The 27821-nt window shown below is 36.3% G+C and overlaps 4 protein-coding genes and 1 long non-coding RNA gene across 8 annotated transcripts; 4 read left to right on the top strand and 1 right to left on the bottom strand.

The window, feature by feature from the left end:
- LOC104789135 (mavicyanin-like) lies at nt 1881-2474 on the top strand. Its single transcript, XM_010514876.1, has one exon. The coding sequence runs from the start codon at nt 1881-1883 to the stop codon at nt 2472-2474; it is 594 nt and encodes a 197-aa protein (XP_010513178.1).
- Nucleotides 3382-3771, top strand: LOC104789134 (uclacyanin 1-like). The gene has a single exon (XM_010514875.1). It carries the CDS (start codon nt 3382-3384, stop codon nt 3769-3771), a length of 390 nt encoding a protein of 129 aa, XP_010513177.1.
- LOC104789132 (mavicyanin-like) lies at nt 6819-7409 on the top strand. The gene has a single exon (XM_010514874.1). The coding sequence runs from the start codon at nt 6819-6821 to the stop codon at nt 7407-7409; it is 591 nt and encodes a 196-aa protein (XP_010513176.1).
- LOC104786523 lies at nt 17136-18710 on the top strand. 4 transcript variants are annotated; one of them, XR_767540.2, is made up of 4 exons: nt 17141-17477; nt 17623-18220; nt 18320-18477; nt 18567-18710. It is a non-coding gene; the product is annotated as an uncharacterized LOC104786523 (long non-coding RNA). The 4 variants fall into 4 exon arrangements; XR_767537.2 differs by having other exon boundaries at nt 17136-18220; XR_767539.2 differs by having other exon boundaries at nt 17137-18220; nt 18379-18477.
- Nucleotides 23550-26243, bottom strand: LOC104786522 (jasmonate O-methyltransferase-like). Its single transcript, XM_010511946.2, has 3 exons — nt 25768-26243; nt 24981-25268; nt 23550-23989 (listed from the first exon to the last, which is right to left on the bottom strand). Exons 1-3 carry the CDS (start codon nt 26161-26163, stop codon nt 23609-23611), a joined length of 1065 nt encoding a protein of 354 aa, XP_010510248.1. The 5' UTR covers nt 26164-26243; the 3' UTR covers nt 23550-23608.

Here is a 27821-nt window from a genome sequence, read left to right as displayed (position 1 = left end):
GACACACTCCTTGAACGAGATTCCATTGTAGAATTTTTGGCCTTTATACATTATCCCATCACCATGAAGAATGGGTGTTCGCATTCTCACTTGACCATCTTCACGACCATCAGCCTCGTCGTCGGTTTCTGGGTACACATCGTGACGGATTGATTAACCATCTTCACGACCATCCCTCTGAGTCTATCTATGCCAACATGGACTCTTTGTTCTAAAGATTCCAACAGATTTTTTCGGCGGATATCTATCCATAGATTCTATGGTATATTTGGAAGGCTCAGAATGATAAACTTTTTAGTAATCTGGATTCTAACCCACTAGCAATTTTGTGCCTCGCCGAGGAAGAAACTAAGGGTTGGTTTTCGGCGTAGGATGATTCTTTGGGGGACCTTCCACAAGGTGGGTATCGACCGGGTTCTGGTTCTAGGGTAACCACAGATTTGGTGATTAATAGGTATGCAACCAGTTATCGATGTTTTGTGGATGGATCTTGGAAGGCGACCGACCAGTATGATGGTAGAAGATGGTACTGCATTTCCCCTACAGGGGACTCTCCCACTATGGGTGCAGCGAATCTCCGAAGGAGTCTTTTCCCCCTACATGTAGAGGTAGAAGCTCTAGTTTGAGCAATGCGGTGTATGATTGGAGCGGATAATCAGAATGTCGTCTTTCTTACTGATTGTTCTGACTTAGTGAAGATGGTGTCTTCGCCTACTAAGTGGGCTGCATTCAAGTCTTATTTGGATGAGATAGAAGTTGATAAGGATGAATTTATCTGTTTCTTTATAGTCTTCGTCCCCTGATCACGGACTGGTAAAGCGGATAAGCTAGTGCGTCATGCTAGAGTAGAAAGCATCAAATTACCTATGTTAACAATTTTCCTTCCAATTGGTTCGTTTAGCTGATCTTGTACTATGTTGACAAAAAAAATAAATATGTTTTCTGTATTTTGGATAAGAACATGACCTTTAGTTTTATTAATAAAAATCGTGTTTCTATTTTTATCTAGAAGCTATTAGCTATTAATAATATCTCATTAAATACAAAATTTGATCAAATTAAAATTTCATTTTTATATAAAATGATATATGATACGCAAGACTTCTAATAATGTTTTACATTTAGGTGTTTTAAAGTCATAAACCTAAAAATAATATTATAAGATTGGATTTTTTTTTAGATAGTATAATAACTTTTGAATCTTTTTATATAGATATATATTATTAACTATGTATAAAATATACACTTCGATCACGGTAAAAAAAAAAAATCTGGGGACCTTGACCAAGTCTTTGATAAGAAAAGATTAATAACAATATTTTGATTTTGTTTGAATCTCAGTTTTCTTTTTTTTGGTTCGGACTTGGGACTAATAATAAAACTTACATTAGTTTATCTTTTTAAATTTTAATCATGAATATAGATTATTTTAACTTTTAATTAAGAAGACTAAAGCTTTTGTTTTTTGGTCAACCTAAACCTTTTTTTTTAACAACAGGTTATTAGGAGTCAATTCTAGTAGGTTAGACAAAAAAAGGAAAATCAAACAAAAACACAATGCACAAATCAGTAACATATATATTGAATTGATCTTTTTATATGGAAAACGCCAATTAGAAAAGACCTTAAAAAATACATCACTAGGAAATAGGAATTATCAAAATATACTATATTTTTTTGGTTAAGAAAATATATAAAAATTGTCAACCCAATTTCTAAAGAGAAAAGGATTGTTTTAAACGAGACCTTAGGTCTCTATATAAACAACATAGCGCTCTCTTAACTTCTCACCAACCCAAACTCAAAACTTCATAAAATCTCTTACAAAGTTGTTTTCTTTAGTTTCTGGTTAATTCTCTTGTTTCAAACAACAATTCATCATGGCTTTGATCAAGAGCAACGTCTTCTTTACTTCTTTGCTGATTCTTGTTGCACTTTTTGGAGGTGCCATTGGAGGAACCGTTCACAAAGTTGGTGACTCCAAAGGATGGACGATTAGCGTTGATTACGATGCATGGGCATCTTCAAAAACTTTTCATGTTGGAGATTCTTTGGTCTTCGAATACACTAAAGATTTCCATGACGTCACTGAAGTCACTCACAATGATTTCAAGTTGTGTGAAGCATCTAAACCGCTTTCAAGATATCAGACCGGTTCTGATACCATCGCTCTAACCAAGCCAGGAATCCAACACTTCATATGCGGATTTCCTAGACATTGCAATTTTGGACAGAAGCTTCAAATCCATGTCTTACCAGCCTCATTAGGACCTGTCGCTGCTCCGGTTCCTCGACCGGTTCGATCACCAAGCTCTTCTTCGTCACGTTCACCGTTGGCTGATTCACCGGTTAACAGTGCTCCACAGTATCAGATGGGACCGTCACCAGCTCCACTTAGCGCAGCTACAAAGTCTAGCGTTTGGATCGGACTCTGCGTCCTTCCTTTACTTTCTCTAATTTTCATATTAGTTTGATAGATTCACAGACGTTTTGTCTTTTGGCTTTTGGTTCTACTTCTTAGTTTTATCAGTTCCGTACGTACGTTTGAGACTATGAGTTTTAAGTTTTTTTTTGTTCCTTGAGTGGTTTTGTTTACTTCAACATAACAAGCGACACCAATTTATTTTTGACTTCCGTATGTTCACATAAATTTCTATTTTTTTGGTAAATAATTTTGATATTACGTACAATTGCAAACTCGGCAAACAATTAGTTAATTATATATCATGCGTTATAAAGTGACTATACCAAATTTCCTAAATTGCAATAAATATATTTTGTTTCCTTGAAATAACTCTGTTTCCTGTGTTTTCCTTAAAAAACAGGACGTTTAATATTTATTAATAAAAATTGAGTTTCTATTTTTATCTAGAAGCTATTAATATTTGTAATCTCTCATTAAATACAAAATATGATCAAACTAAAATTTCATTGTTATATAAAATGTTGTATGATACGCAAGACTTCTAATAATGTTTTACGTTTAGGTGTTTTAAAATAATAAACCTAAAAATAATTATAATATTATAAGATTGGATTTGAAAATATTATTTAGATTGTACTTGGGAGTTCTCAATTCTATTCTAGTAGGTTAGACAAAAAAGGATAATCAAACTAAAACACGATGCGCAAATCAGTTAAATATATTGTACTGTATCTATCTTTTTATATGGAAAAGGGAAATTAAAAAGGGGACTTTAACAAAAAGATCATCACTAGGAATTATCAAAATATAATAAACATATCAAAAGTGTCAACTTCCTAAAGGGAAAAGGATAAGGATTGTTTTAAACGAGAGCTCGGGTCTATATAAACAACATAGTGCTCTCTTAACTTCTCACCAACACAAAACTCAAAACTTCATAAAAAGTTGTTTCCACGATGTCACTGAAGTCACTCACAATGATTTCAAGCTGTCAATCTACTAAACCGATAACGAGATACCAGACCGGCTCTGATACCATCATTCTAACCAAACCGGGACTCCAACACTTCATATGCGGATCTCCTAGTCACTGCGACTTGGGACAGAAGCTTCAAATCCATGTCTTACCGGCCTCATTAGGACCCGTCGCTGTTCCGGTTCCTGGACCGGTCCGATCACCAAGCTCTTCTTCGTCACCTTCACCGTTGGCTGATTCACCGGTTAACAGTGCTCCACATCAGTATCAGATGGGACCGTCACCAGCTCCACTTAGCGCAGCTTCAAAGTCTAGTGTTTGGATTGGACTCTGCGTCCTTCCTATACTTTCTCTTTTCATATTAGTTTGATAGATTCTCAGCCGTTTGTCTTTTGGTTCTACTTCTTACTTTTATCAATTCGGTACGAACGTTTGAGATTATGACTTTTAAGTTTTTTTTTTGTTCCTTGAGTGGTTTTGTTTACTTCAACATAAATAGTGATACAATTCCCTTTTAACTTCCTTATGCTTACATAAATTACTATTTTTTGGTAAACAATTTTGATATTGCAGTTGCAAACTCGGTAAACAATTATATATCATGCGTTATAAAGAAAACAAAGTATTTATGAATGATGAAAAAATGGGCAATATAGATATTAGTCCGTAACAGTCTAACAAGCATGCCATACATTGCAACAAACTACATAGTTCTTATACTTAAGCACGCAAAAAAATTATTAGCTGATGTGAAGTCTATAGAATGAGGCAAGGGTAAAGTGGTTTTATCAATGTGATTGGTCTACTTAAAAGTCTTTATTCATTTCTAAGAATATAAACAATTAAGATAGTGAATTATCTATATCACTTGGGCTTGATTGGTTCTCCCGCAAACCACTTAGCTTTTCTATCACCCAAGGTACTAAGATTGATGATTATAATTCCAAATTAGATTAGAAGATATTTTCCAAGTAGATAATATTTATAAAAACTAATTAATAAGATAATATAATATTTTATTAAAATCCCAAAATTGCCTTGTAATGATAGGAACACGTCTCTCCAAAGGTACGCATTTGGACTTTAGAGTCTCTTCGACCGAGAAGATACAGTCAACAAGTTTTTTAGCTGATTGTCGCCCATGAAACTTGATAGAGAGCGGAAACTTAATTAACAGATGAGAACTCTAGATCTCTGGGAGAACTCGGATTCACGAATGGATCTTGCTTAGAACGCCAAGACTTGACGAAGAAGCAATAGGGATAGGGTCGAGATATCGACGTGGTTTTGCAAGTCTTCCTTGCAGGGCTTGAACACAAGCTCTTAGGGTTGAGAGTCCTCCTCTCTAGGCTTTAGGCAAAGTTATTTTAAAACTTATTTATTCAATAATCAATAGTTACATACAAAACAGTCTCACGACTCCTTAAATAAGAAGATCACAAAAGAAAACCCTAGGTTAATTAAGAAGCTAATCTAAATGTATAAAGTACGAAATCCAAAACGGAAAATAGTAAAGAGGCCTGATCACAACGAGACTCATGGGAGGCGTGATCAAAGCAAAGATGCGCTGCATCAAAACTCCGGAAGTCCAAGCTTTAACCCCTGCTCCCACTGCAAATCGTCATGCTGCCATGCTGGTCAACGATAGCGAAAGGATTGTCTCCAATATCAGATTCTTCTTGTGGCTGGACATTGACGTGCACAGGAAGATTACGTTGCAGGGCGAGAGCTTCCACCGCCTTTGCCAACTGCTGGATCTGTTCTTGTAGACGCGTGATTTCAGTGTCTGTCGCCACAGGTCAGGCCATGGCGTAGTGTTCCAAAGATGCTGAATATCGAAACATATTTACTTATAGGGTTCAAAATGTAGGGTTTTAGTCGATCTAATTAGACTTTGGAAACAAGTTTAGTTGCCACGAAGTTATACTAAACAATTAATCTCAATAAAAATACGTTGGTTGCAACGAGAATTTTTAATGACTATACCAAATTTCCAAAATTGCAGTAAATATATTTCTTTTCTCTTTTTTTGTCAACCAGTAAATATATTTCTTTTGCTTGAAAGAACTCTGTTTTCTGTATTTTGGATAAGAACATAATTTATTTTATTATAACTAATACAATATTGATTTTCTTATATAAGTGATGATAATTAAACTATAGATTCAATAGGAAAGAGAGAGAATTTTTTTTTTAGAAAACACAAGGTTGGCTTATTCTTCTTCTTCTTCATTTTGGGTTTTAAGGTTTCCATATTTGACATGCATTGGCCAGTGCCATCATTATATTTTTGAGAATAGATTGATTTTGAGAATATTTGTTTTAGGGACAATAGATAATATTTTTTTTATCTTAGCTTTATATTAAAGTGTGAGTTAAATTTATATGATTAAATGGATTTTATTTGTGGTTTAATTGGAAATATTTTTTTCAGTTTTATATTAAAGTATGAGTTAAACTTATATGATTGAGTGTGTTTTAGTTGTGGTTTAATTGCATTTTTTCAGTTTTATATTAAATTGTGAGTTAAATGTATATGACAAAATGTGTTTTATTTATTGTTCAATAGGAAATTTTTTTTGTTTGTTTAAAAACTGAAAAAAATGAATATGAACAAATATGAAGTCAACATTTTAATGCATGACAATAATTTTGAATGTTTTGTTTGTTAACCTTAAATACAATCTAAAATTTGTTAAAAAGTAATATATGTGGTTTACCGACAGTTAAGATGTTTTAAAAAACTTGGTTATAGCCATTTGTAACCTATACACAAACTTTAATGCAAATTATAGGATTTTGAATATATAATTTTAAATTATTAATTTTTGTTTAATGAAATTAGATTATATTCAAAATTATAAAAATAAGGATGCGTGGACACATGTCAATTATGTTGAATGTCAAATATCACATTCTCATGCAAAGTTTTAGGAAAACCTTACTTTATTATATAAGATAGGAAATTGAATATATAATTTTAAATTATTAATTTTTGTTTAATGAAATTGGATTATATTCAAAATTATAAAAATAAGGATGACTGGATATATGTCAATTATGTAAAATGCCAAATATCACATTCTCATGCAAAATTTTTGGAAAACCTTACCTTATTATATAAGATATATTGTATATATCTTTTTATATGGAAAACGGCAATTAGAAAAGACCTTAACAAATACATCACTAGGAAATAGGAATTAGTCCAAAATATATTATATTTTGTGGTTAAGAAAACATATAAAACTTGTCAACCCAATTCCTAAAGAGAAAAGGATTGTTTTAAACTCTATATAAACAACATAGCGCTCTCTTAACTTCTCACCAACCCAAACTCAAAACTTCATAAAATCTCTTACAAAGTTGTTTTCTTTAATTGCTGGTTAATTCTCTTGTTTCGAACAACAATTCATCATGGCTTTGATCAAAAGCAACGTCTTCTTTACTTTGCTGATTCTTGTTGCACTTTTTGGAGGTGCCATTGGAAGAACCGTTCACAAAGTGGGTGACTCCAAAGGATGGACGATTAGCGTTGATTACGATGCATGGGCATCTTCAAAAACTTTTCATGTGGGAGACTCTTTGGTCTTCGAATACACTAAAGGTTCCCATGACGTCACTGAAGTCACTCACAATGATTTTCAGCTGTGTGAAACGTCTAACCCGCTAACAAGATATGAGACCGGGTCTGATACCATCGTTCTAACCAAGCCAGGACTCCAACAATTCATATGCGGAATTCCTAGTCACTGCGACTTTGGACAGAAGCTTCAAATCCATGTCTTACCGGCCTCATTAGGACCCATCGCTGCTCCGGTACCTGGACCGGTCCGATCACCAAGCTCTTCTTCGTCACGTTCACCGTTGGCTGATTCACCGGTTAAGAGTGCTCCACAGTATCAGATGGGACCGTCACCAGCTCCACTTAGCGCAGCTACAAAGTCTAGTGTTTGGATCGGACTCTGCGTCCTTCCTTTACTTTCTCTAATTTTCACATTAGTTTGATAGATTCACAGACGTTTTGTCTTTTGGCTTTTGGTTCAACTTCTTAGTTTTATCAGTTCCGTACGTACGTTTGAGACTATGAGTTTTAAGTTTTTTTTGTTCCTTGAGTGGTTTTGTTTACTTCAACATAGCAAGCGACACAATTTCTTTTTAACTTCCCTATGTTCACATAAATTTCTATTTTTTTGGTAAATAATTTTGATATTACGTACAATTACAAACTCGGCAAACAATTAGTTAATTATATATCATGCGTTATAAAGTGACTATACCAAATTTCCTAAATTGCAATAAATATATTTCGTTTCCTTGAGATAACTCTGTTTCCTGTGTTTTTCTGTAAAAACAGGACGTTTAATATTTATTAATAAAAATTGAGTTTCTATTTTTATCTAGAACTATTAATATTTGTAATCTCTCATTAAATACAAAATTTGATCAAACAAAGATTTCATTGTTATATAAAATGTTGTATGATACGCAAGACTTCTAATAATGTTTTACGTTTAGGTGTTTTAAAATAATAAACCTAAAAATAATTATAATATTATAAGATTGGATTTGAAAATATTATTTAGATAATATACTAACTTGAATATTTTCTTTACTATTTTAAATAGATATGTACTAGATTTGAACCTGTGCTAGAGCACGGGTTGAAATTTCTTTTATTTATATTATAATTTTAGAATAAAATATAATTTATATGATTGTTTTTAAAAGTTTTTTGGATAAAATATTATGCAAGAAAATTATATGCTAAATATGATAGCTTGAAAAAACATCTATTTTGTAAGTTTTATATTGTTAATTTTGTAATTTAATGTATGAGAAATGGTTATATTTGTTGTTTGTTTTTATTTTAATTTTTGAACATGTTTGGTGAAAGTGTTTTAATATGATTTATGCTTAAGTAAGATTTTATTTTTAACTGCACAGTAAGATCTCTTAAGTGTAATAAATTGCCAAGATTTTTTTTTTTAATGCCTAACAATAAATATTTTGTAACAATAAATGGAATACTAAAGATTTTATTTTGTAAATTGTATAAACCATTGGAATATTCTCTTTAAGAGAATTCTTTGGGATATTCTTAAGTGTATTCAAATTCATAGCCCACGGATTGACCAATTAATGTAAAACCTTTTTTGTAAGCAATCTATATTTAATCTATAACCTATTTTGTAACCAACTTATAAAAATTATATAGTCTACAAAAAAAGTTGTGTACTTTTGTTTTATTATATAGGGGATTATTAACTATATGTATAAAATATATATTTTGATCACGACAAAAAAAATACCTCGACCAAGTCTTTGATAAGAAAGGATCGATAACAATACAGTATTTTGATTTTGTTTGGATCTCAATTTTTGTTTTTTGGTTTTCGGTTCGGATTTGGAAGGAACAATAAAACTTACATCATTTTCAGTTTATCTTTTTAATCACATTATGTCTGTTTTAGCTTTTAATTAAGAAATTTAAGTTATGATTATCATGCAGGGTGTTAAGGCGGTGCCGACTTAGCTGATGATTTTCCTTTTACTTTATTCTGCAGTTTTCTATTTTTAACATTACAAATTGGTATTTTTCATTTAATTTTAGCTATAGTATAATGGGAACTTTACAATTCTTAGAAGGGTTAGATCTTTGATTATTCTCTATATAAGAGAATCGGTTCTTTGAATGTAAAACAACTTTCATTGATTTAATAAAAAACAGAGCTTTAAAACTCTTTCTCTCTTGTCTTCGGCTAGAACAGAGGTTCTCAACGAGTTCAAGAATGCTTATTCGTTTGGGTATTCAGAGACTAAACAATCGAATTTGCTTTACTATCCTTGCGCTACTCCAGTTGGCATCAGATTCCAACACTTTGATTCCTCAATCAAGGTTTGGTCCTGTGTGTGTGTTCTTCCTTCGACGATGGCTCCCCGCAAACCTACGATTGAAGACCACCAAACTGAGTTCCGTGAAACCTTGGAGAACTTCACGAACAATTTGCACAATGCTCTTCAACACACCATCGAAGCTGCGTTGACGACGGTGTTTCAGAATCAACCAAGGGTTCGTCGTGAGAGACAAGCGGAAGTTGACAAGGACGACATGGATCTTCATGAAAACCTCTTCGCTGTTCCGGTACGTCAAGATGAACAACGTCAGCTCCGTCATCGTAACAACAACGACGACATCGTTGTCCACAACAACCATGGGTCTCATAGATGGGATTCTGGTTTTAAGTTGGATATTCCAGAATTTTCTGGCACGACCAAAGCTGAAGAATTTATCGATTGGCTCAACATTGTGGAAGAGGTGTTGGACTTTAAGAAGTTCCTGATGGTGATCGATTCTCGCTAGTGGCAAAAAGGTTCAAAGGTCGGGCCATGGCTATTGACCATGAACCATTCTAGACTTGGCCGTACGGTACGGACGTCCGTACAATCTTGTGATAAGGCCGAGCCTCTTAGGGACACAAGGAGAGGAGAAGGAACGAAGTCCATTAAAGCCCATCATGTGATCGAGAAGCTTCTATTAAAGCCGTTAGGGAGAAGAGAGAACCGATCACGTGTGGGCAAGTTGACTTAGGAGACGTCACTATCAAGCTTGGGAACGCTTCCCTCTCTCTCTTAATGTCTCTTTCACTTGTTTCTATTTTGGTAAGGAGGTCGCCCTAGTTGGCCTCCCTATTTAAACTTGTAGTCACATGTTGTAAAACACACACTTATGGAATCATATATTTTCTTATTCCCATTGCCGACTTTTCTCTATTTCTCATAACAAAGCTGGGTATTCACTATTAACATCTAGCTGGGTATTCACTATTAAATATCTTAGCACTGGAGAGATTAAGCGCTACAAAGCCCGCTTGGTCGCACGCGGCTTCACTCAAACCTATGGACTTGACTATACGGACACCTTTGCTCCGGTGGCCAAACTCCATACAGTCCGGGTCGTCTTGTCCTTGGCCACTAACCTCTCTTGGGAGCTCTGTCAAATGGACGTCAAGAACGCCTTTCTTCAGGGGGATCTGACCGAGGAAGTCTACATGCATCCTCCATCGGGTTTAAAGCACATTGTTGCTCCGGGTAAAGTTCTCCGGCTCCACAAGGCAATCTACGGTCTCAAGCAATCTCCAAGGGCGTGGTACCACAAGCTCAGCTCTACCCTACGCACGACTGGTTTCAAGCGCTCTGAGGCTGATCATACGCTGTTCACTCTCTGCACCAACGGTGGCCGAGTCGTCGTTCTCGTCTATGTCGATGACATTATTATCACCAGTGATGATAAGGAGGGTATTTGTACCACTAAGGCTCTTCTTAACTCTACTTTTGATATTAAAGATTTGGGTGAACTTAAATACTTCCTTGGGATAGAAATCTCTCGCTCTCCGGAGAGATTGTTTCTTTCTCAAAGGAAGTATACACTTGACCTTTTACATGAGACAGGTAAGATGGGAGCCAAACCGGTGTCGATGCCACTTGAGGAAGGTTACCAGGTCAAGCGAAAGGGGGAGAAGCCAACACCCGGTGCTCCAGTTAACAAGTCGCACGAGCCATATGAAAATGTGGGATGCTACCGTAGGTTGGTGGGCAAACTTATCTATCTCACGATCACGAGGCCGGACATATGCTATTTGGTCAACCAAGTTAGCCAACACATGAAGGCTCCAACGAACTTTGACTGGCAAACACTCGAGCGGATCCTATGTTATCTCAAGGGCAGTCCGGGGCGAGACATCTAGCTGGGAAAGAATGATAACACTGAACTTGTTGGTTACTGTGACAATGACTACGCGGGTGATACAATTGACAGGAGATCCACGACAGGGTATTGCACGTTCGTTGGAGGAAACCTAGTAACCTGGAAGTCGAAGAAACAAAAGGTTGTATCTCAATCAAGTGCCGAGTCGGAATATAGGGCTATGAAGAAGCTCACCAACGAGCTCACATGGCTCAAAGGTCTCCTCAAAGATCTCGGAGTGGAGTCTGAGCAACCAATCACCATGCCTTGTGACAATAAGGCGGCAATACACATAGCAACCAACTCGGTCTTCCATGAAAGAACCAAACATATCGAGGTAGATTGTCATAAAGTGCGAGAAAAGATCGAGGAAGGTGTAGTCCTACCTTGTTACACGCCAAGCAAGGATCAGTTAGCGGACATTTTCACGAAGGCCACTAGTCCTCAGATTTGCGAATATATCTCCAGCAAACTTGGGCTAGTAGATCCCACACATCCATGAGAAACTCCTCTAATCCGTGGGGATCATACTCTTTTCCTTAACTTGGTTTTGTCCCATGCGGTTTTCCAAGTTGAGGTTTTTAACGAGGTGATCCTTCACGGGTTCCAAGCTTAGCCGTTTCACTTGGCTAAGCTTGAGGGGGAGTATTGACCATGAACCATTCTAGACTTGGCCGTACGGTACGGACGTCCGTACAATCTTGTGATAAGGTCGAGCCTCTTAGGGACACAAGGAGAGGAGAAGGAACGAAGTCCATCAAAACCCATCATGTGATCGAGAAGCTTCTATTAGAGCCGTTAGGGAGAAGAGAGAACCGATCACGTGTGGGCAAGTTGACTTAGGAGACGTCACTATCAAGCTTGGGAACACTTCCCTCTCTCTCTTAATGTCTCTTTCACTTGTTTCTATTTTGGTAAGGAGGTCGCCCTAGTTGGCCTCCCTATTTAAACTTGTAGTCACATGTTGTAAAACACACACTTATGGAATCATATCTTTTCTTATTCTCATTGCCGACTTTTCTCTATTTCTCATTACTCTTTTCTTCATCACTCTCTTTCACTTAAATCCCAACAATGGCTTGGTGGACTCAGCTCAAAGAATCTCGTCGCAATTTCAGCAAATCAAAAATTGATTCTTGGGAGAAGATGAAGAAACATATGCGTCGTAGCTTTCTCCCGTATAACTATGAGCGGACATTATATACGAAGCTTCAAAATTTGCGTCAAGGCTCAAGAACAGTGGATGAATACGCCTCTGATTTTTTTGAGATGGTTGCTCGTACGACACTGGTCGAGACAGAGGAGCAGCTTGTCTCTCGTTTTCTTGGTGGACTTCGGACTCAACTCCAAATTCCTTTGCAACAGTTCAATCCCACTTCTGTTTCTGAAGCACATCAAAGAGCGTTGGGCATGAAGCTTCAATACAAGTCTCCTTGGACGTCTTCGTCGTCTTGGTCTCATTTATTGCCACAAGCTGCGAATGACACTGCTGTTGGAAGACACTGCTGTTGCTTCCAACACCGACCCTTCTTCATCGTCACGTTCTACGTTACCAAAGTCAACCTTTCCGTCAGATTCAATTGCTGCATCTCTCCAACCACGAACAGGTGCTTTGCGATGTTATAGTTGTGGTGAATCTGGTCATCGATAGACTGCTTGTCCCAACCAAAATCGACGAGGTTTGCTAGCCCACGATATAGAAGTTGCTGATGAACCTCAGTTTGATGATTCCGGTTCCGAGTCTCAAGATCAGATGGAGGAACTAATTTCTGGTGATACAGGTGTTAGTTTGGTTCTTCGTCGCAATTGTTTGCTACCAAAAGCTCTGAATGAATCATGGTTAAGGTCTGCATTATTTCGTTCTACCTGCACTATTAATGGGAAAATTTGCAAGCTGATTATCGGCTCTGGGAGCTGCACTAATGTTATTTCTCGTGAAGCAGTTCGTAAATTGGGCTTAAAACCAAACCACATCATTCTCCTTTCAAGCTTGCATGGTTAAACAATGGGAATGAAATGAACGTCTCGCGTCAAGCTTTGGTGACATTCTCTATCGGTTCTTACAAGGATGAGGTTGTTTGTGCTATATTGCCAATGGATGCTTGTCATATTTTATTAGGACGTCCTTGGCAGTTTGATCGGGATGTTCACCATAAAGGACGTACTAACTCTTATAGTTTCTCTTTTGAAGATCGCACCGTTATGTTTCTCCCTTCTAAAGAAGATATTGAGTCTTCACTTCCTTCTTGTGTGGCTGAGGATGCTATCACCACATCTAAAGGGTTGACATCTTTGTTGCTTGTTCCTAAAGCAACTTTTGAGTCGCAGTTATCTGAAACAGATACCGTGTGGGCTTTAGTGACAACTCCAACAACTCCGACCCCTAGCATGCAGTCTTCTGAACCTTCTTTGCCCTTCCAAGGTTTGCTACAAGAATTCAATGATGTTTTTCCCACTGATTTGCCTCGTGATTTACCACCATTACGTGACATCCAACATCGTATCGACTTCGTTCCAAATGTTGTACTCTCTAACCAACCCCATTACCGTATGAGTCCACAAGAACATGAGGATTTGCGTCGTCAAGTGGAAGATCTTTGGCTAAAGGGTATGTTCGTGAAAGTTTAAGTCCAATTGTGGTTCCGGCTTTGCTTATTCCAAAAATACGGTTCATGGAGAATGTGTGTTAATAGCCGCGTAATTAACAAAATCACGGTGCGTTATCGATTTCCGATTCCTTGTCTTGATGACTTACTTGATCAGATTGAACACGCTTCTATTTTTTCCAAGTTGGATTTAAAGAGTGGTTATCATCAAATTCGGATAAATCCTGGGGACGAATGGAAGACGGCTTTTAAAACTCGAGAGGGTCTCTTTGAATGGATGGTTATACCGTTTGGTCTCTCCAATGCTCCTAGTACGTTTATGCACGTGATGAATCAAGCCTTACGTCCCTTCATTGGTAAATTTGTTGTTGTCTATTTTAATGACATTTTGATTTTTAGCAATGATTTGGCCAGCCATTTATTACATCTAGCGGAGGTTCTTGGTGTTTTGAGGCGTGAAAATTTCTTTGCCACTCAACATAAATGTGTTTTTGGAGCACCGCAGGTTATGTTTTTAGGCTATCTTATCTCAGCCAAGGGATTAGAGATGGATCCAAGCAAAGTTGAGGCAATACGGTCGTGGCCTACACCAACAACTATAAATGATGTTCGAAGTTTCCATGGTTTAGCATCGTTTTATCGTCGCTTTGTTCATCACTTTAGTAATATTATAGCCCCGCTCACGGATTGTCTAAAGGGTTCTACCTTTGTGTGGTATGCTGAAGCAAATATTGCTTTTGAACTCATAAAAGAAAAGTTGACTTGAGCTCCAATATTGGCTTTACCAGATTTTTCTGTTGTCTTCGAGCTGCATTGTGATGCATGTAAATTTGGCATTGGGGTTGTTTTGAGTCAGCACGGACGTCCTGTTGAATGCTTTAGCGAGAAGATAGCTGGTTCTCGAGCCATCAAGCATTGGCGCCATTATCTTTTTCATCAAGAATTTATTCTCTACACGGACCATGATGCATTAAAACATTTGGGTAGTCAAGACAAGATTTCTGCACGTCATGCCTCCTGGATTGCCTTTTTACAGCACTTCACGTTTGTCATCAAGCACCAGTCGGGTCGTATGAACAAAGTAGCTGATGCATTGAATCATCGAAGTCATCTTCTAGCGACTTTGCAGGTTTTTGTTCCCGGGTTTGCTGTGTTGTGTGATTTATATCATAGTGACCCTTATTTTGGCCGGGTTTGGGCAGATTTACAAGCCGGGATTCGTTCAGAATTTGTTTTGCAAGATGGTTTCATATTTTGTTATCGTCGCTTGTGTGTGCCCGAGTGTATTTTACGACTACAACTCATTCGAGAATTTCATGAAGAGGGTCATGTTGGGCGGGACCAAACTCTACACTTGTTAACGAAGTCATATTTTTGGCCCACTTTACGTCGGGATGTCGCCCGTTTTGTCGAACGATGTGTGGTTTGTCAACGTTCTACGTCTAATAACGGTTTATATATATCATTGCCAATTCCGACACAACCATGGACGGATATAAGCATGGATTTTGTGTTAGGACTCCCTCGTACTCAACGTGGCAATGATTCTATCTTTGTCATTGTGGATAGATTCTCTAAAATGGCACACTTTGTTCCTTGTAAGAAGACGACAGATGCTGTTCAAGTGGCTATATTATTTTTCCGAGAAACTTATCGTCTTCATGGTTTGCCGTTGTCGATTGTGTCTGATAGAGATTCACGGTTCTTGAGTCACTTTTGGCGTTCCCTTTGGCGTTTGTTGCGTACAAGTCTTGACATGAGCTTCGCTTATCATCCGCAAACAGATGGTCAGACAGAAGTTACAAATCGTTCTTTGGGAGATATGCTTCGTTGTTTGGTTGGTACCAACATTAAGTCGTGGGATACAGTGTTGTGTAAAGCAGAGTTTGCTCACAACCATGCAGTTAATCGAAGTACTCATTTTAGCCCATTTCATGTTGTTTATGGCATCATTCCTCGAGGACCTCATGATCTTGGGGTTACTCCAGATGCTACTCGGGTACTTGAAACTAGTAGGCAATTGATGGAACGCACAGGTGTCGCTGTTGATCCATCTACTGGACTAATAATTATTATAAATGATAACAAAGAGACTTACAAAAATTCGATCATTCCACCAAGATGTTGACATAATTATTTGTCCAGTAGATGGATCAACAGCAACACCAGTGCGTTCCATCAGTTGCCTACTAGTTTGCCAAAGCTTATGCAAGTACTCGATTTTGCTCTTAATCTCACTATCCCAAACAACCTTCTCTCCAGTCAACTCAAATAATTTGTTTTCAACTCTTTTTTTACCAGCAACATTCGACATTCTACTAGAGTGGTCATTTGATCTTAGCTCCGTAATAACGAGTTCAAGCATAATTTGACAATGTCTTTCCTTCCACACATACTATAATATATACATACTCAATAATCATGTTTTGTTTTAATACAGTTCATCATATATGCATTGAATTTCAATAAAAATATATATATATATATATAAAACATAAATACCTTTCCTTCAGTGTTGATCCCTGTTGCAGCAGTCGATTTGCCTTTGTTTCTTGAAAGACCTCCACGCCGTGATGATTCACTTGTCTCAAGGGAACTTGCCATAATCCAAATATTTTCTAAAGATCAAAATCAGATACATAAATTAACAAAACCAAACACAAGACATAAGCAAAACATAAAGAATTCATGCTAAAAAATACTGTATGACTTTTTTTTAACCTTTAGATCTCTGTATCTTAGGTATTTTTTTCTATGGTTGATGGCTTCTTGTGCCGAAAACTATTTATAGTTGTATTTTATAAGACTTAAATTATTAAATAATTCATGAGATAATTATGAGATAGATCAAGATGAGTTAGAATTTGATATTGGATATGTACAATTGTTTAAAATATAAGTTGTAGAATTAGTTGAATCAAAAGGCAGACTTGTTTAGAGAAGTTTGACGTTATCATTATTACTAGGATTTAACCCGCGGTACACTGCGGGACAATATTTTTAATTTTAAAATTTTAAAATTTATCTTGTATTTATTTGTTATTTTATTATTATTTTATTAATTTTAAAAATATAAAATTTTACAGGTATTTGATATAAGTATTCAAAATATAGGATTTTTGTAGTGTTTTCAAGGTTTTAAGGTATATGTATAATCTAGTAATACATTTATTTCATGCTATAAAAGTGTTTTAAAAAAACAATTCCACTTAACTCCCTATATGGGATTAATGCCAACCCATCTCACCAAAATCAAAATAAGTTTTTGCATAAAAAATATTAATCAAAATAATTTTTTTTTATCAAGTTTAATTATGTTAATTGTTTTACCAAATTAGCATATTTTTATAGTTTATAATTTTCCATCACTACAAAAAAAGACGCTGGATAACGTCGGTATATTAACGTCAGTTGATAAACCGACTTAAAATTTTCGATTAGGAAGGAATTTTGCGTCACTTAAGAAACCGACATTTTGTTTTGTGTCATTTATCTAAAAGATTAAAAAAAATGATTTCTTCCATTAACATAATTTTATGAGCTTTCGATTGTTTCTCATCTCTTCCATTTACGAGTTCTTCGTCTAAGCTTCTCCTCGCTATGGTATATGGAGCTCTGATTTCAATCAATTTGGATTCAAGCTCAGAGGCGGAGAAGTAGATCTAAAATTGATGCTCTCTGTGACGGATCAAGCATCCTCTCATCTTGAATCCGCCAACTCAGGTATCGATTCTAACTTGGAACTTGATCGGAGATGTTCTTCGTTAGGTTTTCGAACATTGATTAGAATCGTGATAGTTTATGCGGAAAATTGAAATGTTAGTGTTTGAATGCATCGATCAATTTTGTTGGCTCTCAATTGGTACAGAGGAACTGGCCAGAGATTAAGTCACAGATTGACCTGATTCTAAGAGAAGCTTGGTTGCTCAATTTTCACTGTCAATATCGATTTAGAAAAAGGAGTTGATTTAAGCCAAGACTGCCTCAAGTTTTTGTTTTCCACGACTTCAATAAGTTGAGACTTGAGAGTATAATCTTTGAGGATCTTCAAGGAGCATCGTGGACTTGTTCCAATGTTTTAATTTGGTTGATTTACCCTCTAGTTTTGGCAATGATGTTTTTGGTTGCTCATCAAGAAGAGCAACTACGTATATGTTTTGTTTTACATGTCACAGGGGCAGATGAGTTATAGCATAAGCTACAATAGGTGTGAATAACAAGAGATTGTAGCTTTTTCTTTAATCAAGATACTAGTATATGGTTTTGAGATTGTTTACAAAGTGTGAGAAGAGATTGCAGAATGTTAACTTAGGGCCTTAGACTGTTGGAGAATAAGTCAATTTTTAGTTTGGAAAAAGGTGTGGACGATTGATCAGGATTGGCAACTGATGCAAGAGGTAGAGATGTTACAGTTGGATTAGTACTACTTCCGGTTTCTTTTCCAAAATATGGTTGATCCTGAAGAGGTAATGGCTATTCCCTGTAGTAATCTTTAAACTGCCAAAATCTGAACAATTTATCTAGCCATTGGAGTTATATGATAAGTCTTTGGTTTTGTATTTCAGCTTCCTCTAAATGATGAACTGATTTTTTTGCTTGACTTCATTTGTTGAGCTGAATTTAGAATTATCTTGTGCAAGAGCAGGAAGGGAGATATAGAGGTTAACAACATGTTTCATCCAGCAGCATTTGACACTCTTCATCTATTGTATCAAACGACCATGTAAGAATCACATCACATCATTTTCATTATAGTATACTAATTAATTTTTATAATATTTATATAAGTCTGGTATTTGTATATGATTCCAGGCCAGAACAAAAGCAAATAACTGAAGAGGAGAATTGCGAGATACATGGATAATAAGATGGCATATGTGTGTAACTGTTAAAGTGACATTTATATTCTATGTAAAACAGATTTATTTAATTAAGGGAGCTTTTATTTGAGTTCTTTTTGAAATTTGAGTTATTTTTTCAAATAACATTTAGATTTGAGTTATATATACTGATGAGCATAAACAATCTGGAGAAGAAACAAAAAAAACAAATACACGTCGGTTTACAAGTGAGAACACGTCGGAAGAAAATCGTTGCTAAGATTACTAAAACCGACGCTAATTAATCCGACGCAAAAGTAAGCGTCATTTTATAAACTGAAGTTAATATACTTAACGTCACGTAATGTTACGACGGTTTTTAAACCGATGTTATTACTTTAAAGTCAGTTTGAAAATGACGTTAAAGTCACTAATGACCGACGTCAAATACCGTTTTTGTTGTAGTGCATGTCAATATATATAGTTTATGATAATTAATAGAAATATTTTATTTTTATCGTAATTGCTCAAAAAATAAAAAATAAACCAAATTATATGGGAGGTTTTCAACATATTTAATGTGACATTTTATAATTGGAATTTCGGTTTAGGAAATTTATTAATGTTAATATAATTATGGATATTATAAATTTTTGTTATGGAAAATCTGTTGTATATCATTTAAATTTGAGAGATTCTAGCATCCATAAAAATAGTTTTGGAGATTTAATGGGTTAAAACTTTAATGGATAGAGTTGTTTTTGGAAAAATCGGAATGTATAGATGTTGTTAAGATTTTATAGCAATAAATGTAACAAATGTTGGTCAATTTAAGAAAATTTAGTTTTTGAGTTTATCTGCAATGTTATTTATGGAATTGTTTTAGGAGTTAATGTTGTAAAAAAAAAGTTAAATAAGTAAAACTTAAAGGGCATAGACCAAAATGTACTTCAAAATGTACTTCATCCGATAATGTTTGGAATGAGTCGCCATCGGGTATGGAGAATATTGCTTCCAAATATTTCCAGGATCTTTTTAAGAAATCGGATTTGAGGGACATCTCAGAGATGCTTAATGAGGTGTCTCCACTTGTTACAGACTCCATGAATCGGGATTTAACAAAGGCTATCTCCGAATCGGAAGTTTGTAAAGCTCTATTTGCAATGCATCCGGAGAAAACACCAGGTCCTGATGGTATGGCAGCATTGTTCTTTCAACGGTTTTGGTCCTCTTTGAAAGGGGATTTGGTGGCTTTGGTTAGAGAATTTTTTAATACGGGATGCTTCGATAAAAGATTGAATGAGACAAATATTTGTCTCATTCCGAAAAATGAAAGTCCCCAGCGTATGGCGGAGTTTAGGCTGATTAGTCTTTGTAACGTGAGTTATAAAATTATATCAAAAAATCATGTGGTTCTGATTAAAGAGGTATCTACCTTCTATTATTTCAGAGACTCAATCGGCCTTTGTTTCTGGTCGTCTGATAACGGATAATATTCTTGTTGCTCAGAAAATGTTTCATGGGTTAAATACTAATAATCGATGTAAATCAGATTTTCTGGCTTTTAAGACGGATATGAGCAAGACATATGATCGGGTTGAATGGGATTTTTTGGAAGCAGTTATGGTTGGGTTAGGGTTTGATCGAAAGTGGATTTCCTGGATTATGTGGTGTGTCACCTCAGTTTCGTATCAAGTCCTTCTCAATGGTCAACCCCGTGGTTCTATTATACCTCAGAGAGGTTTACGTCAGGGAGATCCGCTCTCACCGTATTTATTTATTTTTTGCATGGAGGTGTTGATAGCTAATATCAAAAAGGCTGAAAGGGAGGATAAACTTACTGGTATTACGTTAGCTCGGGATTGCCCTACCATCTCGCATTTGCTTTTTGCAGATGATAGTTTATTCTTCTGTAAAGCAGAAGCGACGGAATGTAGTACGAAAATCATAGGAAAGTATGGAAAAGCATCCGGACAGGAGGTTAACTTGGAAAAGTCGTCTATCATGTTTGGTAAAAAAGTCTCGGAGGACATAAGAACCCAATTGAAGTCTGTTATTGGTATTTCAAAAGAAGGCGGTATGTGCTCTTATTTGGGCATTCCTGAAAGCCTTCAAGGATCGCGAACTAAGGTTTTTAGTTATGTTAATGATCTGTTACATGATCGTGTGAATGGTTAGTCGGCGAAATATCTATCGAAAGGCGGCAAGGAAATTATGATCAAGTCAGTGGCGTTGGCTCTCCCAACTCATGTTATGTCCTGTTTTAAATTGCCACAGGCATTAACGTCTAAATTAACAAGTGCCATTTCAAGATTTTGGTGGCGGTCTAACGACAAAGCTCGTGGGTTGCACTGGGTAGCTTGGGATAAAATGTGTAATGATAAATGCGAAGGCGGTTTGGGTTTTCGTGATTTGGAGCAATTCAATGATGCGATGTTGGCTAAGCAGTATTGGCGTTTAATTCATTACCCAACATCTCTAATGGCTCGTGTGATGCGAGGTCGATATTTTAGGAATAAACATCCTCTTTTGGCCAAAAAGCCATATTCTCCCTCTTTTGCTTGGAGGAGTATTTTTTCAACAAAAAGTTTAGTGGAAAAAGGAGCAAGATGGGCATTGGGATCTGGTTGTGATATCTCGGTATGGAAAGATCCTTGGATACCGGATAGCCACCCAAGACCAGCTAATGGTCGCGGGAGATTGCTCCATCCTAATTTAATGGTTAATCATTTGATCAATCCACACACTATGGAATGGTATATGCCCATCCTTGAGGAGTACATGGATCCAGAGGATATTCAGATTATTCAGGCTATGCCAATCAGTAAATTCTATAAACCGGATCGACTGATTTGGCACTACACTAAATTCGGGAAGTATACGGTCAAATCGGGTTATCGGCTAGCCCGTGATCTAACTAAGGTAGTTGAGTCCGGACCGACGTGTACGGCCCTTCGGGCACAAGTTTGGAAACTTGACGTTCCCTCAAAGGTTCAACACTTTTTCTGGCAAATAGCTTCTGGTTCTCTTCCAGTGTTGGAACGGCTAGCTCATCGGGGTGTTCGGTGCGACACTCTTTGTACACGGTGCGGGCTGGCGGAGGAGACGATAAATCACGCTCTCTTTGTGTGTTCTCGGTCTCGTAGGATCTGGGATTTATCCCCGGTTTTGTTAACATCCGATGGTTTACCCTATGGCTCAGTTTATTCTAATTTAGACTTCTTATTCTGGCGGGCGACATCTCAATCGAGTGCCTCGGATGTTTGTTCTTGTCTACCTTGGATTTATGGTCAATTTGGAAGGATAGGAATAAAAAGGTTTTTCAGGGTATGGAGGCAGCGCCAATAGACATTATAAATCAGGCGGCTAATGATCGAATTTTGTGGGAGGAGGCGAGGTCATTCACAGGTAGAGCCATGGATTATTCGACACCTATGGAAGATCTGGAACCTTCTCCGCGTTGTCAGGTTGATGGATCCTGGAAGGGGTCTGATCCCTTTGCGGGCTTGGGCTGGTGTTATTGCAATAGAGAGGACAAAGTGTTACTTATGGGAGCAAGATGCTATAGACAAACCCCCTCACTTCTACATTCGGAGTTACAAGCCTTGATCTGGGCTATGGAGTCTCTGTTGGCGGCTGGCGTTGTTTGTTCCCTTTTCGAAACTGACTGTGCAGAGCTGGTGGCGATGGTGCAATCTCCTGATGAATAGCCCGCATTCTCCAACCTGTTGGATGATTTCAATTTACTCAGATCTTCCATCCCCGATTTCATACTACGCAGGATCCCGCGTTCGTCAAATGTGAGGGCAGATTGTCTGGTCCGTTCATCGCGCTCTTTAGTTTCAGAAACTACTTTTGTAAACTTCTTCCCTCCGGTTTGGGCAACCAACCTTGGAGTTCTCTTTTAATTTAAAGTTCGGTTGACAAAAAAAAAATGTTAATATAGATGTCCTTTTTGTAGTTAGGTTGAAGTTAAACGTTATCATCAACGTTTTTTAAATAATTTATTAGACTTTTACATGAATTTTTTTTAAATAATAATTAATTTGTTTTCCTGTTTGTTTCACATCAAATTTGGAGAGAGACAAATTTCTTATGTGATTCCTAAAAAAAAAGAAACTCATAAGAATAGTGTGGGGTTCATGTTTTAGAATTTGGAAAATATGTTATTAGTAAATAGTAACAAAAATGAGGAACAAGTAGAAACAACACATTCCTTTTCATTCTTTCTCTAAAAACTGGTCACCAGTTGGAGCCTATGTGTTTAATTTTGTTACTTCTTCAAAGATTGATTTTCTCCCTATAGAAACAAACGATCTGCCTTATTTCTTCTTCAATACATCGTCATTACCACTAAAAGCATCACCTGCTTTTCACCCGAACTTACTTAATTTATTCTTACGTACAACTACACTTTGCACTTAGATGTTCACAGTGTTGTATGGTGTTTGTTAATTGTCATCACTATTGTCTATTGTTCATATTCGTTTTTTTTTGGTAGAAAAATAGAGAAAACAAGCATCTCATTATACGGTGCACAAAAAAAAAAACAAGCATTTCATTATTTATTAATAACAAAAAATGTCAGCACAAATTCGCCGTGGTCCCCAGTTAAAGCTGCCAAATTCACCTCCCATGCTTCAAGTCAAACCTCAAAAAACTGTCTTGCAAGATCCACCACGTGAATAACCCATCGTGGTTTCCACATCTCCCTTAGTTTCCTACTTAGGATTGATATTCTTCCTAAAACCTTTACGATCATGCATTGCTTGCATAAACCATTCATACATCTAATATCTCTTTCCCTATTGTAATCATTGGTTAACTATCCTCCCCAACTGGGAACTCAGAAATCAACCCTGCTTCCACTCATCATCCAAAATATTGTCTCTGATGACAACCTCCCAACTATTGGAATCACACTTTATTTCAATGTTTTAATTTATTAACGAAGCAAATGATAATTGATTAGGAAATTTACAAATCTTGTTACTACAGACCCACGACATGTATATAGCACATGTTATAACACGATCAACCCGTTCTAACGAGCGAAAGAATAATGATAACAAATCGAGGTGAGCTCACATAGAGGTACTCTCCTACGATTTTTGCATACCTTTCAAAAAGTTCGTCCATTACATTCTCCCCAAACATAGGTTCTAGCATCGGCTCGGCCACAGCTCTGATGGTATTAGAAAATCTTCGTCTACTAGCTAGGGATTCGGGTTTGGACCGTACTACTAGGTCATAACTCTCCTCATTGATACTCCTACCTTCCCAATCAATGGGACTTATCTCAAGCCGATCGATTAAAAATGACCCTTCTTTCTCTATCACCATTATCAGTTCTTCGGAGCTTGCAGCATAGTAAGGAGTGTTAAAAGCATTGATCTTCTCTTCTTCGATAATACCCTTAGATAAAGAAAATACCTATTAGTTATATCCTATCATCAAATAAAAAGAAATTAAACTTGGTTGAGATATATCATCTATTAGTCCGATACTATTATGATTGGGGCATTGGGCTAACAATCGATCTAATAAACTAGACGTTTTAGAGCAAAGCCAAGATTAGTTTGATCGTATTGTAGAAAATCGCAAGAAATAATCTACAATAATTAAGTTTCTTAAATACTTATATATTTAATAAATACCTTGATATTTTGATACATAAATCAAGAAATTATATTATAATTTGTGGCAAATATATTATAATTAATATCACATATAGTAACAAATAAAAATAATTCCCAACAGAATGAGGTTAATAATTTAATAAACTAAAAAATATGTTCAATAAAATGATTTTTTTAATATACAAACAAATTTATATTTTAGTGGGTCGGGGGAAGGGGGAGATTTTGACGTATATATAATTTACATGATAAGTTTAGAATTTTTTTTTTTTTGTCAACCAATTGGCTGGCCCATTAGTCAAATCCCTACATTCGTAGGAATCGGGACTCGATTGCTGTTGTGATGGTACCTTCTACAATTGAACTTATTTCCTGCCATTGCACTAAGTTCACTTCACAAGTTTAGAATTTTTCTATTTTTGTTTTTAAAATATTTTAGTAAATTTATGATTAACATGCGTCAATATCTAATTGATACAATTGATAAGATATTATATATCAAAGCTATTTGTAGATTGTATGTATCAATTTTCTCTATATAAATTGACTAATTTCAATACTTTGAAAAAGAAAATTGACTAAGAAAATAAATATATTCAACAAATTTGGGAAGAACACATGGGCCACATTACTAGGCCTTTATTGGTCATGTAACGTGTCAGTATTAGATCCTTACATATTAATATGGGCTATTTATAATCCTATGGCTATGAGACTATTTTACATAATGGTTCTAATTAAACGTCAAAATATATACACCACCATACCTCTTTGGCCATGGAGATAAGAGCTTGAGCTAGGAGTTCCCATTGATAGCAACTCTCGTCGGTTGTAGGATCCTGTGTGCTTCTACCGAATAGTGATAAAAACATTCGGCCTCCAGGAACCAACTCTTTGGACCGTGATTCCAGAAAGGCCGAGAAATCAGTTTGGAATTGAAGAGCATAAGCTTTATGTGCACTCTTAGGACTTGTCTTTGATATGTATATTTTCCCTACGTTGTATAACTCAGCTGAATTAACGCCGTCTTCCTTCTCAGCCTCACGACATGGAACCTTAATATATGATAATATAACTTGTTAGCATTTTCTATTTACCGTATAATGAGTGATATTTTGATAAAATTATGTGGACCACATTTGTAATTTCTTGTGTGTGTATATAAACCACTTGGTTTCTGATTTTTTTTTTTTTTTGGTTGTACTATTGTATGATTTCATAAATGATAAAATTGCCACGCACTAAAATTCGATGACATCTCTTTAGGCCCGACACCAGAAAAAAAAAAACACATGGTTTTCAATTTTTTTTGTATATTTTAATTGTGAATTAAAAATTGTCACAACGATGATGTTCCGGCCACAACTAAATAATAGAATATCAGCATTTCCGGCCATAACTCATAATAGGTGACAATTCATTTTTCCAGAGTGCTATTATGAGTTAAAAACACTAATTTTTCCGGCCAAAACACTAATTTTTTTTAAAAAAAATGTTCGTAACTATACTAATAAGTGAAATGCCGCATATATATAGAAATTAAACAGTACACACCTGAGACAACCAGTGTAAACTAGAAGACGAATGAACAAAATGAAGGCTCCGGCGAGGAAACAAACGTCCGTGAAAGGTGCCAGGGACCGCCGACACAAAACATGATTCTCCTCCTCCACAACCGAGCCCTAAACCATCCTTTTTACGATTAAGCCGGTTGTAAAACTCGGCCAAAGAAGCAAAGAGGTGGTTGAAGTCATTACTAGGGAGATCGTTGAGAGAGACTCTGAACTCAGGGACAGGACGGTCGAGGTCAAGACACAAGTTTTGGATTGTGTCGATAATGTTGGAGATGGAGAAGAGACTGTTCGGACCGGTGGAGCAGCCTAAGTCGGCGATCCCAATGCTTGAAATTTCCGCATTGCTTATCATTAGCTTCTTCAAGGCCTCGTCCATTACCCTTCTGCCTAGAGATATTATGTTGCGCTGCGTAATAACAAAATCACTATATGTTTGTCACTATTATTTTTGTTCGAGAACCAACATGTTTAAGATATACTGTAGCATTTATCACTCGTATATATGTGTATACATGAAAACAAAACATATTATTTTATCTTGTTGATAAAATAAAATCGACCTGACCGGTGGAGTTCTTGGTAGGCCTGGGCAAATGGAGCAAACCGAATAAACCGATCCGAGAAAACCGAATGTTTTCGGTTATCGGTACCAACCAGTTAGAGAGGGACAAACCGATCGGTCAAATTAATTAGAAAATTCGGATGTCGGTTCGGTTCGGTTCGGTAATTGGACCGGATCGGTTTACTTGGACCGAGATTATGCAGCCATATATAAGGATAATAACTCTCACTAACCCTAAGTAACCCGTGTTTTCTCATTTCTTATCCGCCTCTTGCGAAACAAAAGAACAAAGAAGATATTGGGTTTTTGCGAATTCTGACCTAAAAGCTTACGAATCTCTGATAGTAAGTTTAGTTCTTCCTCTTTGTTCTTTCTTTCTAATCAATAATTCGTTTTTCTTTGCTCCATTCATTCATCTGGATAATCTTTGATTTTGAATTCTAAACCCTAACCCTAAAATTCCCCAAATCGATTTCGATTTGGGGAATTTTAGGGTTAGGGTTTAGACTTCAGAAGCAGAGGTTGTCGCTACTCTCTACCATTCATTCCTCTTGATAATCTGTGATTTCGAATTATAAACCCTAACCCTAAAATTTCCCAAATCGAAATCGATTTGGGGAATTTTAGGGTTAGGGTTTATAATTCAAAATTAGAGTTTTTCTTCTTTTGTTATCGGGTTATTGTGTTTGTTTATCGATTGTAACATATTACATTATTACTTATTAGGGTTAAGGTTTAGTTTTTAAACATATTATCGGATTTGTCTTTTGTTATCGGCTTTGTCTTCTTGGTTTGTTGTCCTTGTGTTCTATTTTATTGTGTTTGTATTGGGTTGTTTGTTCTGTTGTGTTGTTTGTTCTGTTGTGTTACTTGTGTATATATATAATTGTATATCGTCTGCAACATATTAGGATTAGTCAATTAGAGCTTGGTTGATGAACTTTCAAATAAGTATGTTTATGTGAGTTATGTCTTTTGTTTATGGTCTTTGTGTTCTATTGTGTTGTCTGTTGTGTTTGGTTTTTATAATTTCAAATAAGTCTGTTTATGTGAGTTTTGTCTGTTGTTTATGGTCCTTGTGTTATCTGTTGTGCATGTATATCGGTTGTTTAATGGTTATAAACGCTGATTGTGTGTTTTATGTTCTGTAGATGAATGAAGAGCACAATGAGATGGAGCCGCCGGTTCCACCTGAACCTACTGAAGAGGTTCTAACAGGGAACACTCGTAAAGAACCTGGCACTGCTGCTGCTAAACCACCAAGACCTCGAAAGAAGAAGTATGCTAAAAGGGCGCTCATATGGCAACATTTTCTGGAAAAGGATGATGTTTCTGGTAAGAGCTTTTGTAAGTATTGCGCTGCAGAGATCGGTTGTGATTCAAAAACAGCTGGAACTAGTCCGATGATAGGCCACTTAGCTAGGTGTAAACAATACAAGGATTTTGATGAGAAGGAAAAACAGAAGGTGCTC

This window comes from Camelina sativa, chromosome 5 (assembly GCF_000633955.1).
Source record: "Camelina sativa cultivar DH55 chromosome 5, Cs, whole genome shotgun sequence".
Taxonomy (NCBI): domain Eukaryota; kingdom Viridiplantae; phylum Streptophyta; class Magnoliopsida; order Brassicales; family Brassicaceae; genus Camelina; species Camelina sativa.
The sequence above is the reverse complement of the archived record's forward strand: the minus strand, read 5'-3'. Positions and strand labels throughout refer to the sequence as shown.

Bases quoted from the DNA above. Each gene is read 5' to 3' on its own strand.
- LOC104789132 (XM_010514874.1), top strand. From the start codon at position 6,819: ATGGCTTTGATCAAAAGCAACGTCTTCTTTACTTTGCTGATTCTTGTT.
- LOC104786522 (XM_010511946.2), bottom strand. From the start codon at position 26,163: ATGGACGAGGCCTTGAAGAAGCTAATGATAAGCAATGCGGAAATTTCA. The intron at 25,269-25,767 runs GTGTGTACTGTT...TCATATATTAAG, and splicing joins GTTTACACTGGTTGTCTCAG to GTTCCATGTCGTGAGGCTGA. The intron at 23,990-24,980 runs GTATGGTGGTGT...TCTTTATCTAAG, and splicing joins TTATCTCCATGGCCAAAGAG to GGTATTATCGAAGAAGAGAA.
- LOC104789134 (XM_010514875.1), top strand. From the start codon at position 3,382: ATGTCACTGAAGTCACTCACAATGATTTCAAGCTGTCAATCTACTAAA.
- LOC104789135 (XM_010514876.1), top strand. From the start codon at position 1,881: ATGGCTTTGATCAAGAGCAACGTCTTCTTTACTTCTTTGCTGATTCTT.